The sequence below is a fragment of the Dipodomys merriami genome, unplaced genomic scaffold (genome assembly GCF_024711535.1).
Source record: "Dipodomys merriami isolate MVZ:Mamm:240054 unplaced genomic scaffold, mDipMer1.0.p SCAF_477, whole genome shotgun sequence".
Classification (NCBI taxonomy): Eukaryota; Metazoa; Chordata; class Mammalia; order Rodentia; family Heteromyidae; genus Dipodomys; species Dipodomys merriami.
In genome coordinates, this window is record NW_027206043.1 from 135,179 (window position 1) to 149,445 (window position 14,267).

General features: G+C 49.1%; 1 protein-coding gene across 1 annotated transcript; it reads left to right on the forward strand.

The window, feature by feature from the left end:
• The first annotated feature begins 13,011 nt into the window (after positions 1 to 13,011).
• On the forward strand, positions 13,012 to 13,941 carry LOC138808770 (olfactory receptor 7A10-like). The gene has a single exon (XM_069994957.1). The coding sequence runs from the start codon at positions 13,012 to 13,014 to the stop codon at positions 13,939 to 13,941; it is 930 nt and encodes a 309-aa protein (XP_069851058.1).
• The last annotated feature ends 326 nt before the right edge of the window (positions 13,942 to 14,267 follow it).

Genomic DNA, 14,267 nt, shown 5'->3' on the forward strand with positions numbered 1-14,267 from the left:
ACGGTGGAGGCCAGAGGAGAGGGGAGATGTGCGGAAGCGGTGGGGGTGGAAGCCAGAGGAGAGGGGAGATGTGCGGAAGCGGTGGGGGGGCGGGGGGGGGAGAGGGGAGATGTGCGGAAGCGGTGGGGGTGGAGGGAGGGGAGAGGGAAGATGTGCGGAAGCGGTGGGGGTGGAGGGGGGGCTGATAGTGCACCCACTCCCATGAGAAAGGCGCTATTCCACCCACGAGCGCGGCGCCCCTCACTGTCCAAGTGCAGGGTCCTCATCCTGGGTTTTGAGCCGGCGTCTGGCTAAAAAAGAAGTGGACTGGAGGCATGATTCAAGTGGTAGAACATTAGCCAGAAGAAAGCCAAGTGCAGGGTACCAATGGCTCATGCCTGTCATCCTAGCTACTCAGGAGGCTGAGATCTGAGGATCATGGTTCAAAGCCAGTCCAGGCAGGAAAGTACATACGATTCTTATCTCCAATAAACCACCAGAAAACTGGAAGTGGCGCAGTGGTTTAAGTGGTAAAGCTCTCGCCTTGAGCTGAAGAGCTGAGGGACAGCGCCCAGGCTCTGAGTTCAAGACCCATCACCAACAAAAAACAAAACAAAACAACAGAGAGCCAAGTGAAGCCAGTGCTGGTGGCTCACGCCTATAATCCTAGCTACTCAGGAGGCTGAGATCTGAGGAATGAGGTTCAAAGCCAGCCTGGGCAAGAAAGTCTATGAGATTCTCATCCCTAACCATCAATCCCTGTCCACCCACTGCCCAAAGTGATAAGTGGAAGTATGGTTCAAGTGGTAGGGTGCTAGCCTTGAGCACAAAAGCTCAGGGACAGTGCCCAGGGCCTGAAGTCGAGGCCCAGGACTGTATGTAACAGCAACAAAAAGAAAGATGAGGTCCTGGGGTGTATGCATGTGCCCCCTCCCCGTATGCACACACGCATACACACAGAGAACACCAAAATTAAAAAATAGATCAAAGTACTTTGAAGACTCTAAGTGTATGAAATTTCACACATGCATATGTTGTATTTTGTTTAGATGAAGTCCCTCTCTCTTTGCCTCCCTTCTAGTTTCAACAACTTTTAGTGGATTTTATTATGTCATATGTCGATTTAATGCACCTGTGATCACAGTACTTTATATGCATGTATGAAAACAGGATGATAAAAATCCATTGAAAATAGTAACCCACACAGGGAGAGAGGGAAAAGAAAGTGTTGCAAAGTGGGGAATATAATCAAAATACTTCACATCCAACTATGGAAATACCATAATAAACCCCTTTGTACAATTGGTCTATACCAGTTAATAGAAAGAAGGAAAAGAGCCGGGTGCTGGTGTCTCATGTCTGTAATCCTAGCTACTCAGGAGACCGAGATCTGAGAATCACAATTCCAAAGCCAGCCCAGGCAGAAGGTCTTCCCTCATCTCCAGTTAACCACCAAAAGTCCAGAAGTGGAGCTGTGGTTCAAGTGGTAGTACACCAGCCTTGAGCAAAAATCTCAGTTACAGCACCCAGGCCTTGAGTTCAAGCCCCAGGACAGGCACAAAAAAAAAAAAAAAAAAAAAAAGAGAAAAAAGAAAAAAATCCCCCAAATGCCAGGCACTGGTGGCTCACGCCTGTAAGCCTAGTTACTCAGGTGGCTGAAATCTGATGATCGGAGTTCAAAGCCAGCCTGGGCAGGAAGGTTTGTGAGACTCATCTCCAATTAGCCATCAGAAAACAGAAGTGGTGCTATGGTTCAAGTGGTAGAGCGCTCGCCTTGAGCTGAAGAGCTGAGGGACAGCGCCCAGGCCCAGAGTTAAAGCCCCACAACTGACACACACACACAAAAAGCAGCAAGAAACAGTCAGGCAATTGACTTCAAAATATTTTCCGCCTGAATCCATCGTGGACAAGATGTAACTGAAGTTTGCGTAGCAAGATCCCCCATTATTATAGATTTGGATCTTGAGACATTTAATTTTTTTTACAACACATTTTTTAGCCAATTAAGACTAACACAATTGCAATCCATTCACAGCTTGTGTGTCCTTAGATCAAATTCACTATTTCCATGACAATCCGTAACCTCTCTCTCCTGATGAGCGATCTTTGGTGTGGGTTTCATGATCTGTTTTCCATGCACATATTTAATGCACTTCTGGAATACTCCTTTGTCCTCTCTTCTTTTCCTTTCCTCTACCTCGCTGCCATTTTCCAGTCTTGTGTGTGTGTGTGTGTGTGTGTGTGTGTGTGTGTGTGTGTGTGTGTGTGTGTGAAGTCAGGGTTCACTAGTCATATTTTACTGTTGGTGACTCTGGCGTTGGAATTCAGGTCTTTGCATCTGCCAGGCGGGCATTCTTCCACGTGAGCCACGCCCCCTCAGGCAAACCACGCCCCTAACCCAGAGCCACGCCCCTGCGGTAGAGCTAAGCCCTCTTACTGATGAGCCTGGCTTTCGCTGTAGCCACGCCCCCACAGCTTAAGCCACGCCTCCAGCTCTGAGCTAAGTCCGCTCCTGCGTAGCCACGCCCTCACTGTCTAGGACACGCCCCCTAGGTCTGCAAGTTGACATTTTACCAAGCAATGTCTGACTTGGATCAATTCAGGATTTTTTACTCCTGCGGGACTCTGTGAAGAACTGAATGGCCAACCCGGGTCTGCCACAAGAGGGCGCGCTTGCTTGCAAAAGCCGAGTCACAAGGGATTGACAATGTTTCTTTTTTAAAATTTAATTTTATTGTCAAGGTGATGTACAGAGGGGTTACAGTTACACAGTAAGGTCATGAGTGCATTTCTGGTCGAACATTGTTACCCTCTCCCTCGTTTTTCTCCTATTCCCCTCTTCCCTCCCCCCAACCCCCAGTTGTAAAGTTCATTTCCAACATAGGGTTTTGTGAGTATCTCTGGTGCATCTAAAATGATGCTAACTGGGCTGGGAAGGTGGCTCAGTGGTAGAGCGCTTGCCTTGCATGCCTGAGGCCCTGGGTTCAATTCCTCAGCACCACATAAGCAAAAAGGAAAAAGCCAGAAGTGGTGCTGTGGCTCAAGTGGTAGAGTGCTAGCCTTGAGCTGAAGAGCTGAGGGACAGCGCCCAGGCCCAGAGCTCAGACCCCACGACCAGACCCCCGCCCCTAAAAAAAAATAAAATGATGCTAACTGAAATGAACTACAGTTAGTTTTATCTGAGCAAAGTACAAATACGGGTGTTAACTAAAAGCCAAGTGTCTTACGTCGGCCTATCAGCCCAGGGAAGAGTGCCCATCTTGCCTAGGAATCAGAAGGAGTGTAATTAAAGCACAGCCAGGCCCTGTTCTATAGGGTCATCCTTTTTTTTTTTTTTTGTCCGTGACAATCTCAGCTGTTGCTAATAGAGAATGATCTAGTCACATAATTAAGGTAGGGACTTGGTTCAGTTGTGCCAGGCACAGGTTGGTGCGAGGTACAGAGAGGTCCTCCTGTGGTGATGGCCACATGCCGGTGGCTCGTGCCTGTAATCCCAGCTAATTACCATGCTGAGATTCAGAACTCTGCTCAAAGTTAGTCCAGGGAGAAAAGTCTGCGAGATTCTTATTCCCATTTAATTACAAAACAAAACAAAACAAAAGGTGAACATGGGGCTGTAGTTCAAGTGGTGGAGTGCTAACCTTGATCAAGAAAGTTCATTAGGTATGTCATTTAAAAAAAGGGCTGGGAAGGTGGCTCAGTGGTAGAGCGCTTGCCTTGCATGCCTGAGGCCCTGAGTTCGATTCCTCAGCACCACATAAGCAGAAAAAAAAAAGCCAGAAGTGGTGCTGAGGAGCTGGGATGCCAGGCGTGAGCTGCTGGTGCCCGGCTAGTAGGCAAGCTATATATCAAGCTATAACAGCTTGATACAGATGTGTGTGTGTGTGTGTGTGTGTGTGTGTGTGTGTGTGTGTGTGTGTGAGAGAGAGAGAGAGAGAGAGAGAGAGAGAGAGAGAGAGAGAGAGAGAGAGAGAGAGAGAGAGAGAGAGACTTGTGCCAAGAGGAAGGTACAGAAGAGGGGACAGGGTGTGACAAGGCCACGAAGGACAGAGATTGATGGTGCTGAATGCTTTAAGTTGCCAGCTTTTACCCTTGGAGAGCTCCCTCCCTCCCTCCCTCCCTCCCTCCAAACCTGCATCCAAGCAGGTGCTGCAGAGTGATGTTTTTCCTGGGTCTGTTTCACGGGGCCATGGAGGCTCAAGCTAGCTGCTAAGTGGGGGCGAGGATGTGGCCACAAGCAAAAGGTGTCATGAACCTGGCGCGGTGGTGGTGGGAGGATGGGCATCTCCGATCTGCAGCCTCCTGAGGCCCCATCCCCCAGAAAGCCTCAGGATCGCCTCCTCCCGAGCGGGCGGCGTGGTCCTGCAGGAACGCCGAGACCCAACGTAGAAAGGTGCTTTTATTTTCTATTTTTTTGTATTAAAAATTATCTTTGGGGCTGGGAAGATGGCTCAGTGGTAGAGCGCTTGCCTTGCATGCATGAGGCCCTGGGTTTGATTCCTCAGCACCACATAAGCAGAAAAAGCCAGAAGTGGCGCTGTGGCTCAAGTGGTAGAGCGCTAGCCTTGAGCTGAAGAGCTGAGAGACAGCGCCCAGGCCCAGAGTTCAGGCCCCACGATCAGACCCCCCCCCCACAAAAAATAATTATCTTTAAGTAGTTATACCAAGGAGCTGCTGATGAGCACATGGTATCTTGGTCAGTGCTGTGCGTTCAACATTCTCCCCTGCCCTTCCCTCACTTCCCTTCCTGTCAGGTCAGGTATTGATTTTTTTTTCTCATTCAGGAAAGTGTATGGAGAGCACAAAATAGTAAACTTCTTTCAAAAGGCAAAGTCAAAGCCCCAAATAATAAGTATTAGGAAATGAGTGCTTGCAGAAGGGGAGAGGGGGAGAAGAATGAAGGGAACAGCAGGCCCAGGCCCTGAGTTCAAGCCCCAACACACACACACACACACACACACACACACACACACACACACACACACACACACACACACACACACACACACACACAGAGGATTTATAAACCAATGCTTTTATAGCCCAACGTGACCATCTGTTCAAACTATTGCAGCGAATAAGAATGCTAGGCGTAGAACACTGTTTTTAGGAGATGACTTTTTAGCTTGAAGGAGTAATGAACAGATCGAGATGTTTCTTTCATCAAAAAAGGAAGCCAGACCCTGGGCTTTACAAGACTCCAAGTTCAATGGTTGGACCCCCAGTGGGCCTCGATTTCTCCCTCTACTGCTCTCCTGAATAATGCCTTACTTAGTCACACCTGGTTTAAAAAGCATCCTTATCTACAAACAAACAAACAAACAGACAGACACACTCTGGGCTGGGAAGGTGGCATAGTGGTGGAGTGCTTGCTTAGCATGCATGAAACCCTCGGTTCGATTCCTCCGTTCCACATACACAGAAAACACCGAAAGTGGTGCTGTGGCTCAAGTGGTAGAGTGCTAGCCTTGAGCCAAAGAAGCTCGGGGACAGTTGACCAGGCCCCGAGTTCAAGCCCCAGGACTGGCAGAAATAGAGAACAAAACAGATGCATTCTAGGTAACAGCTTTTTTAAAATTTTATTTTGTTTATTGTGAAGGTGATGAATGAGGGTTTTTTTTTTTACAGTTTCATAAGTAAAGTAGTGAGTACATTTCATTTTAAACACTCATACCCGCTCCCTCATTTTCTCCTGCCTACTCTCCCTACTCTCCTTCCCCCTAAGTTGTAAAGTTCATTTCCAACATAGTGTCAAGTGAATATCATTGTTGCATTAGTTCATCCTTTGTCTTGCTGTTTCTGCGATTCCCTTGCCCTTCCACAGATCACATATACAAGACAAAGGGTACAGAACACTAAAACAAAAATAGGAATGACTGCAGAGAACATAGATGCATAGTAACTGAGATCTGAGGATGGCGGTTTGAAGCCAACCTCTGAGCAAGAAAGTCTGCAAGACCCTAACTACCACAAAAACCAGAAGTGGAGCTTAATAACTGCTTACTAACATATCGGGAGCCTCTTGTTTCCACTTCTTGGTGCTCATTTTGAGCTGCTTCATTGTATATGTTCCTGTGCACTCAGCCATTGGGCAACTGAGATCCCCTAGACAGAGTCTAGTTATTACAAATGAGGGAAAACATGCAACCTACAATACATTGGGCCTGGTGGGGGGGGGGGTTCGCTTAATATCATGTTGTCCAGGTCTTTCCATTTCCTTCTGAATAGGGCGGTGTCATTCTTTCTGATGGAAACTTAGAATTCCGTTGTGTATAGATACCACATCTTCTTGATCCATTCAGCTACTGAGGGGCCTCTGAGCTGGTTCCGTATCTTAGCTATGGTCAATAATGGTAACGGCCTTAAAGGAATCAATGTACTTTGTTGTTATTGTAGAGATGATATTCAGACACGCGGCAGGTCATGAGCACATTTCCTTTCTCTGTTCTCTGGTTCTCTCCCAGCCCCTCCCTCCCGTTTCCACCCATGAGTTGTGTAGTTCACTTACATCCTTGTTCAGTGAGCTCTATTGTTGGACTTTTCTTGGAGTTCATTTTGGTATATATATACACCACTGACTATCCTCTTTTGGTCTCACGGTGTGTGAGGATCTAGAATTTTTGTTGATGGAAGAGCACTCACTTTCTTGGCAAGTACAAGACCCTGAGTTTGATCCTCACCTCTGAAAAAAAAAGCTAGAAAGACCAAACCAAACCAAACCCAAACCACAAGGTATCAGCTTTATAAAGGTAACAGCTTTGTAAAACCCATGGTTGGAACCAAACACAGGAGCGTTGAGAGCAATGCGCAGTAACTTGTATTAGAGAGCACTGAGATAATTTCCCTCTTCACATCTGTCTTATTTATTTATTTTTAGGGTCCGGTCATGGGGACTGAACTTGGGCGCTGTCCCTCAGTTTTTCAGCTCAAGGCTAGTGCTCTACCACTTGAACCACAGCACACTTCCAGCTTTTTTCTTTTTTCTTATGTGGTACTCAGGAATCGAACCCAGGGCCTCATGCATGCAAGGCAAGTGCTCTGCCACTGAGCCACCTTCCCAGCCCCTTATTTTTTTTTTTTTTGGTTGGTAGTGGGGCTTGAACTCAGGGCCTGAGCACTGTCCCTGAGCTTCTTTTGCTCAGTGTGAGTGCCCTACCACTTGAGCCACAGCACCACTTCCAGTTTTCTGGTGGTTCACTGGACATAAGAGTCTCATGGACTTTTCTGCCTGGACTGGCTTGAACCGTGATCCTCATATCTCAGCCTCCTGAGTAGTTAGGAGGCAGGTGTGAGCTATCGGTGCCCGGCTTATTTTTAATTTTATTTAATTGTTTTTGGTCATGGAGCTTGAACTCTGGCACCGTCCTTGAGCTCTTTTGCTCAAGGCTAGCACTCTACCACTTGAGCTACAGCGCCACTTCCGGTTTTCTGTGGTTCATTGGAGATAAGAGTCTCATGGCTTTGAACCTCGATCCCTAGATCTCAGCCTCCTGAGTAGCTAGGATGACAGATGTGAGCCACTGGCTCCCGCCTAATTTTTTAAATTGTTATTATAAAGATAATGTCATCTTGGAGATTCTTGTAAACCACGAGGGACCTGTGATTTGATTTTTAATAATGTGGGATTTTTTTTTTGTTTCTTGAGAATATATTAATTGCCAAAAAAACTCCCCAGCAAATTTCATTGTAACATTTTTGCACATGCTGATAAGGTACATTTTGTGTGTGTGTGTGTGTGTGTGTGTGTGTGTGTGTGTGTGTGTGTGTGTGTGTGTGTGTGTGTATGTGAGAGAGAGAGAGAAAGAGAGAGAGAGAGAGAGAGAGAGAGAGTGTGTGTGTGTGTCCTGGGGCTTGAACTCAGGGCTTGGGTGCTGTCCCTGGACATTTTTTGCTCAAGGCTGGTGCTCTACCACTTGAGCCACAGCACCACATTTTTTGCTTTTTTTGGTGGTTCACTGGAGAAAAGTCTCATGGACTTTCCTGCCCGTGATCGTCAGATCTCAGCCTCCTGAGTAGCGGGGATGACAGGCGTGAGCCACAGGTGCCTGGTAGAACCCCATGTTTTAGGCACACAGGGCATTTCTACAATGTATTGATGTGATGTCCTCTCTCTCTCTCTCTCTCTCTCTCTCTCTCTCTCTCTCTCTCTCTCTCTCTCTCTCTCTCTCTCTCACACACACACACACACACACACAGAGAGAAGTTGTTAGGAAAAAATTAAGCATACACGAAGTTTACCTGCTGAAATGGTGACAGCTTTTGCGTCTCCCCTCTGGTCTCTGCACAAGTTGATGTTCTCATGACATGCACAGTGCTTAGAATCACCCCCCGGTCCTCTCTCACAGTGAAGACCCATTACACATAAAAACCGACGCGTGATTCTGCTCTGTGCCTTTTGCACTGCCCTGGACCAGTTCATAGCCTTAGGACAACCGGGGTGGATTTTGTTTGACATCTTCACGTGCAAACATTAGACAGCGAAATAAAACAGCGTGGGGATAAGGAAGAAGAGTCTGAGGCTTGGCATTGAACTGTCATGGTCTCCCGTTTTGGGGAGCGGGGAGGAGAGGGTGTTCAGGTGAAAAGCTTTTTGTAGGATTTAGCCTTCTTAAACTGAGCCCTGGCGGCTCACGCCTGTCACGCTGGCTACTCAAGAGGCTGAGATGTGAGGATCGCAGTTCGAAGCCAGCCTTGGCAGGAAAGTTTGTGAGACTCTTCTCTCTGATGAATCAGTAAAAAGATGCAAGTGGAGCCGTGGCTCAAGTGGTAGAGCACTAGCCTTGAGGAAAAGCTCGGGGCCAGTGCTCAGACCCTGAGTTCAAGCCTCAGGACTGGCAAAAAAAAAAAAAAAAAAGGGGAAAAAGAATTTGCCAACCGCTGCCTCCAATTCTCTTCTTTTGGGAACCCTGTGTTCAGTCATGGTTCTTCTAGTTTAAAGCCATTTCCTCTTCTGTTAAGACCAGCTTCTTCACCACATTTACTCTTGGATAACATGGCTGTGTGTGTGTGTGTGTGTGTGTGTGTCCTGGGCCTTGAACCCAGGGCCTAGGCACTGTCCCTAAGCCTTTTTCTGTTCAAGGCAAGTGCTCTACCACTTGAGCCACAGCTCCACTTCTGGCCTTTTGGTGATTAATTGGAAATAAGAGTCTCATGGACTTTTCCTGCCTAGGCTGGCTTCGAACCGGGATCCTCAGCCCTCAGCCTCTCAAGTAGCAGCTGGGATGACGGGCGTGAGCCACCGGTGTCCAACTGAAATATAAAATTCCCAGTGGCGTCCGATCAAAGGCCACCAAGCCAAGAACGAGAATGCCTGCAGCCTGACAGCCCGGGACGCTTTTCTCCCTTCTGAGGATGAACGTTCTAGAAACATCAGGGGCTCTGCCCTCGTCACCCTACCCAGACACTCTGAAGGGTCTTGGAGTTTTAGTCAAGATGGTTCCATCTTAGGGCAGAAAAAACCCCAAACAAAACAAGAGAAAACTTTAAAAACTCCCAGGAGGAGAAGGAGACTCCGAGGCCAGATCTCTGCAGGAGCCACGAGGTCTGGGAAGGAGGAAGAGGTGAACCAGAGACTCCACTGGTCTCTTGAGGGGAGAGAGGAGGAGAGGATTTCTTCTCCTGCCAGGCCTCAGCGGCCCACGGGGAGACCAGGCGGAGAGCTAGAGGATGATGTAAGGCAGGGCAAGGCGCCCAGCGTGGAGATGCAGGCGTCTGCTGCCGGCTCTGGCGAACGTCTTCCCCGAGGACCAGCCTTTCAGTCCTCCCTGGGAGCCTTCTGAACAGAGAGCTTGATCTTCCTCCTCTGACATCCAGGGAGGACCGAGGCTTCCCACTCAGTGGCTTCCGTCCCCTCACAGCACGTCCGGTGAGTGACAGCCCGGCAGCATGGCGGGGAGGATGGAAGGGAGGGTCCCCAGAGTTGCCGACCCCTCCTAGCCGGGTCTCTGGGGTTGATGGTTGCTGATGAGTGATGTATTCATCAGGTAGCATCTGTCCAGGACATCGTACATGTCCGCGGTGCAGTGTGTATGCACTAGGCTGTGCGAATGCACCACCATGCTGTTATTTGCATGTTGGTGTGTGCGTGTGTGTATTTATTTATTGTGCTGGGCCTGAGGTTGGCCACTGTCCCTGAGCTTTTTTTTTTTTTTTTTTTTGGGTCCGGTTGTGGGGCCTGAACTCTGGGCCTGGGCGCTGTCCCTCAGCTCTTCAGCTCAAGGCGAGCGCTCTACCTGAGCCACAGCACCACTTCTGGATTTTTCTTTTTCTTTTTCGAGTCATTCATTGGAGACAAGACTCTCATGGTCTTTCTTGCGCAGGCTGGCTTTGAACTGTGATCCTCTGATCTCAGCCTTCTGAGTAGCTAGGATTATAGGCTTGGGTTTTCTTTTTCTTCTTCTTCTCAAGATTGGTGGTGCTTTACCACTTGAGCCACATAGCTCCACTTCTGCTATTTTGCTGGTTCATTGGAGATGAGGGTCTCATGTACTTTCTTGCCTGGGCTGGCTTTGAACTGAGATCCTTAGATTTGAACCTCCCGAGTAGCTAGGATTGCAGGTGTGAGCCACTGGTGCATGGCTTGCTTTGTTTCTTTCTAACACTTAATGACTAATAAATATTGAATGGACTCAGTGCTGGGCTCGTTGCTTCTCATAAAAGAACAGCAATAAAAGCCTGTGTGAGATTTTGTTTTCAAGTGAAAGGAACAGAGGAGAGGGGGATTAGCTATGAAGCACATAAAGAAGCAAAGACTTTTATTTTGGTGTTGGTCCTGGGGCTTGAACTCAGGGTCTGGGCATTTGTCCCTGAGCCTTTTTGCTCAAGACTGTGGCATCCTACTATTTGAGCCACAGCTCCACTTCTGGCTTTTTGGTGGTTCATTAGAGATAAGAGTCTCACAGACTTTCCTCCCAAGACTGGCTTTGAACCGTGATCCTCAGATCTCAGCCCCCTGAGTAGCTGGGATGACAGGCGTGAGCCACCAAGCACCCAGCTTGTTGGCAAGGACCCTTTGTGCAGAAGAGGAGACATCATATGCAGCCATGTTTCTCTATGTTGATCAGAGAGACGGAGGGAAAGGACTTGGTGAGGATTTCGTTTGGCCACAGAAACTCATGAGAGGCAGTGTTCGAAGCTTTGTTTCTCAGTCTGGGCATTCACATAAACTTACAGGATAGAAATGTAAAGGAAAATGGACAATTTATAATGATGACAATTCCCATGAGACTCATTTACTTTTTTTTTTTTTATTGCAAAAAACGTGGCATCACTCTTTATAAAAAATTACTGCAGAGGTGATGCGCGGAGGGGTTGGTTACATGCGCCAGGTGACGAGACACTGCCTTTGAACCCTGTCACTCCTTCCCTCTTTTTCTCCCCCAGTGAGGTGACAGCGTATTTAGTCCTAGTTTTCAATATGTTCGTGTGTGTGTGTGTGTGTGTGTGTGTGTGTGTGTGTGTGTGTGTGTGTGTGTGTTGAACCCAGAACCCTCTTGCTCTCACTTGGACTTTTCACTCCTGGCTGATTGGTGCTCTATCACTGGTTTCACACTTCCAGTTTGAAGTTGTTTCTGCTGGCTAGTTGGAGTTTAAGAATATGCACCCAAGGCTCATGCCTGTCATCCTAGCTACTCAGGAGGCTGAGATCTGAGGATTGTAGTTCAAGGCCAGCCCGGGCAGGAAAGTCCATGAGACTCTTATCTCCAATAAACCAATCAGAAAACCGGAAGTGGAGCTGTGGCTCAAGGGGTAGAGCGCTCGCCTTGAGCTGAAGAGCTGAGGGACAGCACCCAGGCCCAGAGTTCAAGCCTCACAACTGACCAGAAAAAAAAATGCTGAGCACAGTGGCTCACAGCAGTAATGCTGGCCACTTGGACAGTGGAGAAGGTGGGGGGGGCGATTTTGTTTGAGGACATCTTTGGTGGAAAAGTTTATAAGATGCCTCCCCCCCCCCCAGCATGTCAACTCATACAGGCTGAGGGCTGTGGGGGTGCCCCTGTCATTCCAGTTGTGCAGGGATGTCACTAGGACTGTGTTCCAGGCTGGGCATCAATGCAAGACCACATTCAAAGAAATCGAGACTCAAGGGTTAGAGTCTGGACAAGAAAGTGCAAAGTCTCGATCTCAACCCCCTGCTCCACAGTATTTGATCTCTCTCTCTCTTTCTCTCTCTCTCTCTCTCTCTCTCATTGTTGGTCGTGGGACTTGAACTCTGGGCCTGGGTGCTGTCCCTCAGCTCTTCAGCTCAAGGCTAGCGCTCTATCATTGGATCCACAGCACCACTTCTGGCTTTTTCTGCTTATGTGGTGCTGAGGAATTGAACCCAGGGCCTCATGCGTGTGAGGCAAGCACTCTACCAATGAGCCACCTTCCCAGACCCTGATCTCTTTTTTAAAACACAATTGTGCCAGTCTTGGGGCTTGATCTCAGGGCCTGGGTGCAGTCCCTGAGAATTTTTGTTCTAGGCTAGTGCTCTACCACTTGAGTCATAGCTCCACTTCTGGCTTTTTTGCCATTAATTGGAGATAAGAGTCTCATGGACTTTCCTGCCTGGGCTGGCTTGAACTGTGACCCTCTGATCTCAGGCAGCCTCCTGAGTAGCTAGGATGACAGGTGTGAGCCACTGGAGTAATATTCGAGTGGGATAGAAATGACCCATTGGTAATAGCTCAAAATATCTGCTTTTTTCCCTTGTTTTCCTTTTGCCAGTCCTGGGGTTTGAACTCTGGGCGCTGTCCCTGAGCTGCTTTTGCTCAAGGCTAGCGCTCTACCCCTTGAGCCACAGCGTCACTTCTGGCTTTGTCTGTGTCTGTGGTGCTGAGGAATGGAAGCCAGGGCTTCATGCATGCTAGGCCAGCACTCTACCACTGAGCCCCCTTCCCAGCCTCTCAAAAATATCTTCTTAGGACCAGGTCCACAAATAACAACAACAAAAATATGTAGCCATTCAGGTAACCACCTGAGATCCTGAGCTGTAGCATTTCAGCTCGTAACCTAGCTACTTTTCTGTTCTCTGGTAGGGACAAGCCATCTATGGACTCAGAAAACAACACGAGAAATCTAGTATTTCTTCTTGTCGGGTTTTCAGAAATGCCCCAACTGCAGCCCCTGCTCTACGGCCTCTTCCTGTCCATGTACCTGCTCACCGTGCTCGGCAATTTGCTCATCATCCTGGCAGCCATCTCTGACCCCCGTCTGCACACGCCCATGTACTTCTTCCTCTCCAACCTGTCCCTGGTGGACGTCTGCTTCACCTCCACCACCATCCCCAAGATGCTGCTCAACCTCCAGACGCACAGCCAGGCCATCAGCTACGCGGGCTGCATGGCCCAGATGTACTTCTTCCTGGTGTTTGTAGAGTTGGACAACTTCCTGCTGGCGGTGATGGCCTATGACCGCTTCGTGGCCATCTGTCACCCGCTGCGCTACACGGCCATCGTGGGCCCCCGGCGCTGCGGCTTGCTGGTGCTGGGGTCCTGGGCAGTGAGTGTCTCGCACGCCTGGCTGCAGACTCTCCTGGTGCTGCGCCTGTCCTTCTGCGCGGAGGTGGACATGCCGCACTTCTTCTGTGAGCTGAACCAGCTGGTGCAGCTCACGTGCTCGGACACGCTCCTCAACGACCTGGTGATGTACTTCGCCCTTGTGCTGTTGGCCACGCTGCCCCTGGCCGGCATCCTGTATTCCTACTGCAGGATCGTGTCCTCCGTCCGGGCCATCTCGTCCAGCCAGGGGAAGCGCAAGGCCCTGTCCACCTGCGCCTCCCACCTCTGCGTGGTCTCCCTGTTCTACAGCACGGGCCTGGGGGTGTACCTCAGCTCTGCGGCCACGCACCGCTCGGGCTCCACGGCCACGGCCTCGGTGATGTACACGGTGGTCACCCCCATGCTGAACCCCTTCATCTACAGCCTGAGGAACAAGGACGTCAAGAGGGCTCTGAGGAAGCTCTTAGGAGGCAAAGCCTAGAAGACAGGTCCAGGCGCTGGGGCCGGCGGAGCGGCCAGACTCACAGGCACAGATGAGGGGGCTTGAGCATTTCCTCAGATGATGTGCTAGGGATGTATTCCGACTGGTTTATTGCTTAGAGGCTAAATCGCTTGGCTTTTGACTTGTCTATTCAATACAAATACTAGTTATTTTTGTTTTTGTTTTTGCCAGTCATAGTGCCTGAACTCTGGGCCTGGGCGCTGTCCCTCAGCTCTTCAGCTCAAGGCGAGCGCTCTACCACTTGAGCCACAGCACCACTTCCGGCTTTTTTTCTTTTTTGCTTATGTGGTGCTGAGGAATCGAAC

Bases quoted from the DNA above. Each gene is read 5' to 3' on its own strand.
- LOC138808770 (XM_069994957.1), top strand. From the start codon at position 13,012: ATGGACTCAGAAAACAACACGAGAAATCTAGTATTTCTTCTTGTCGGG.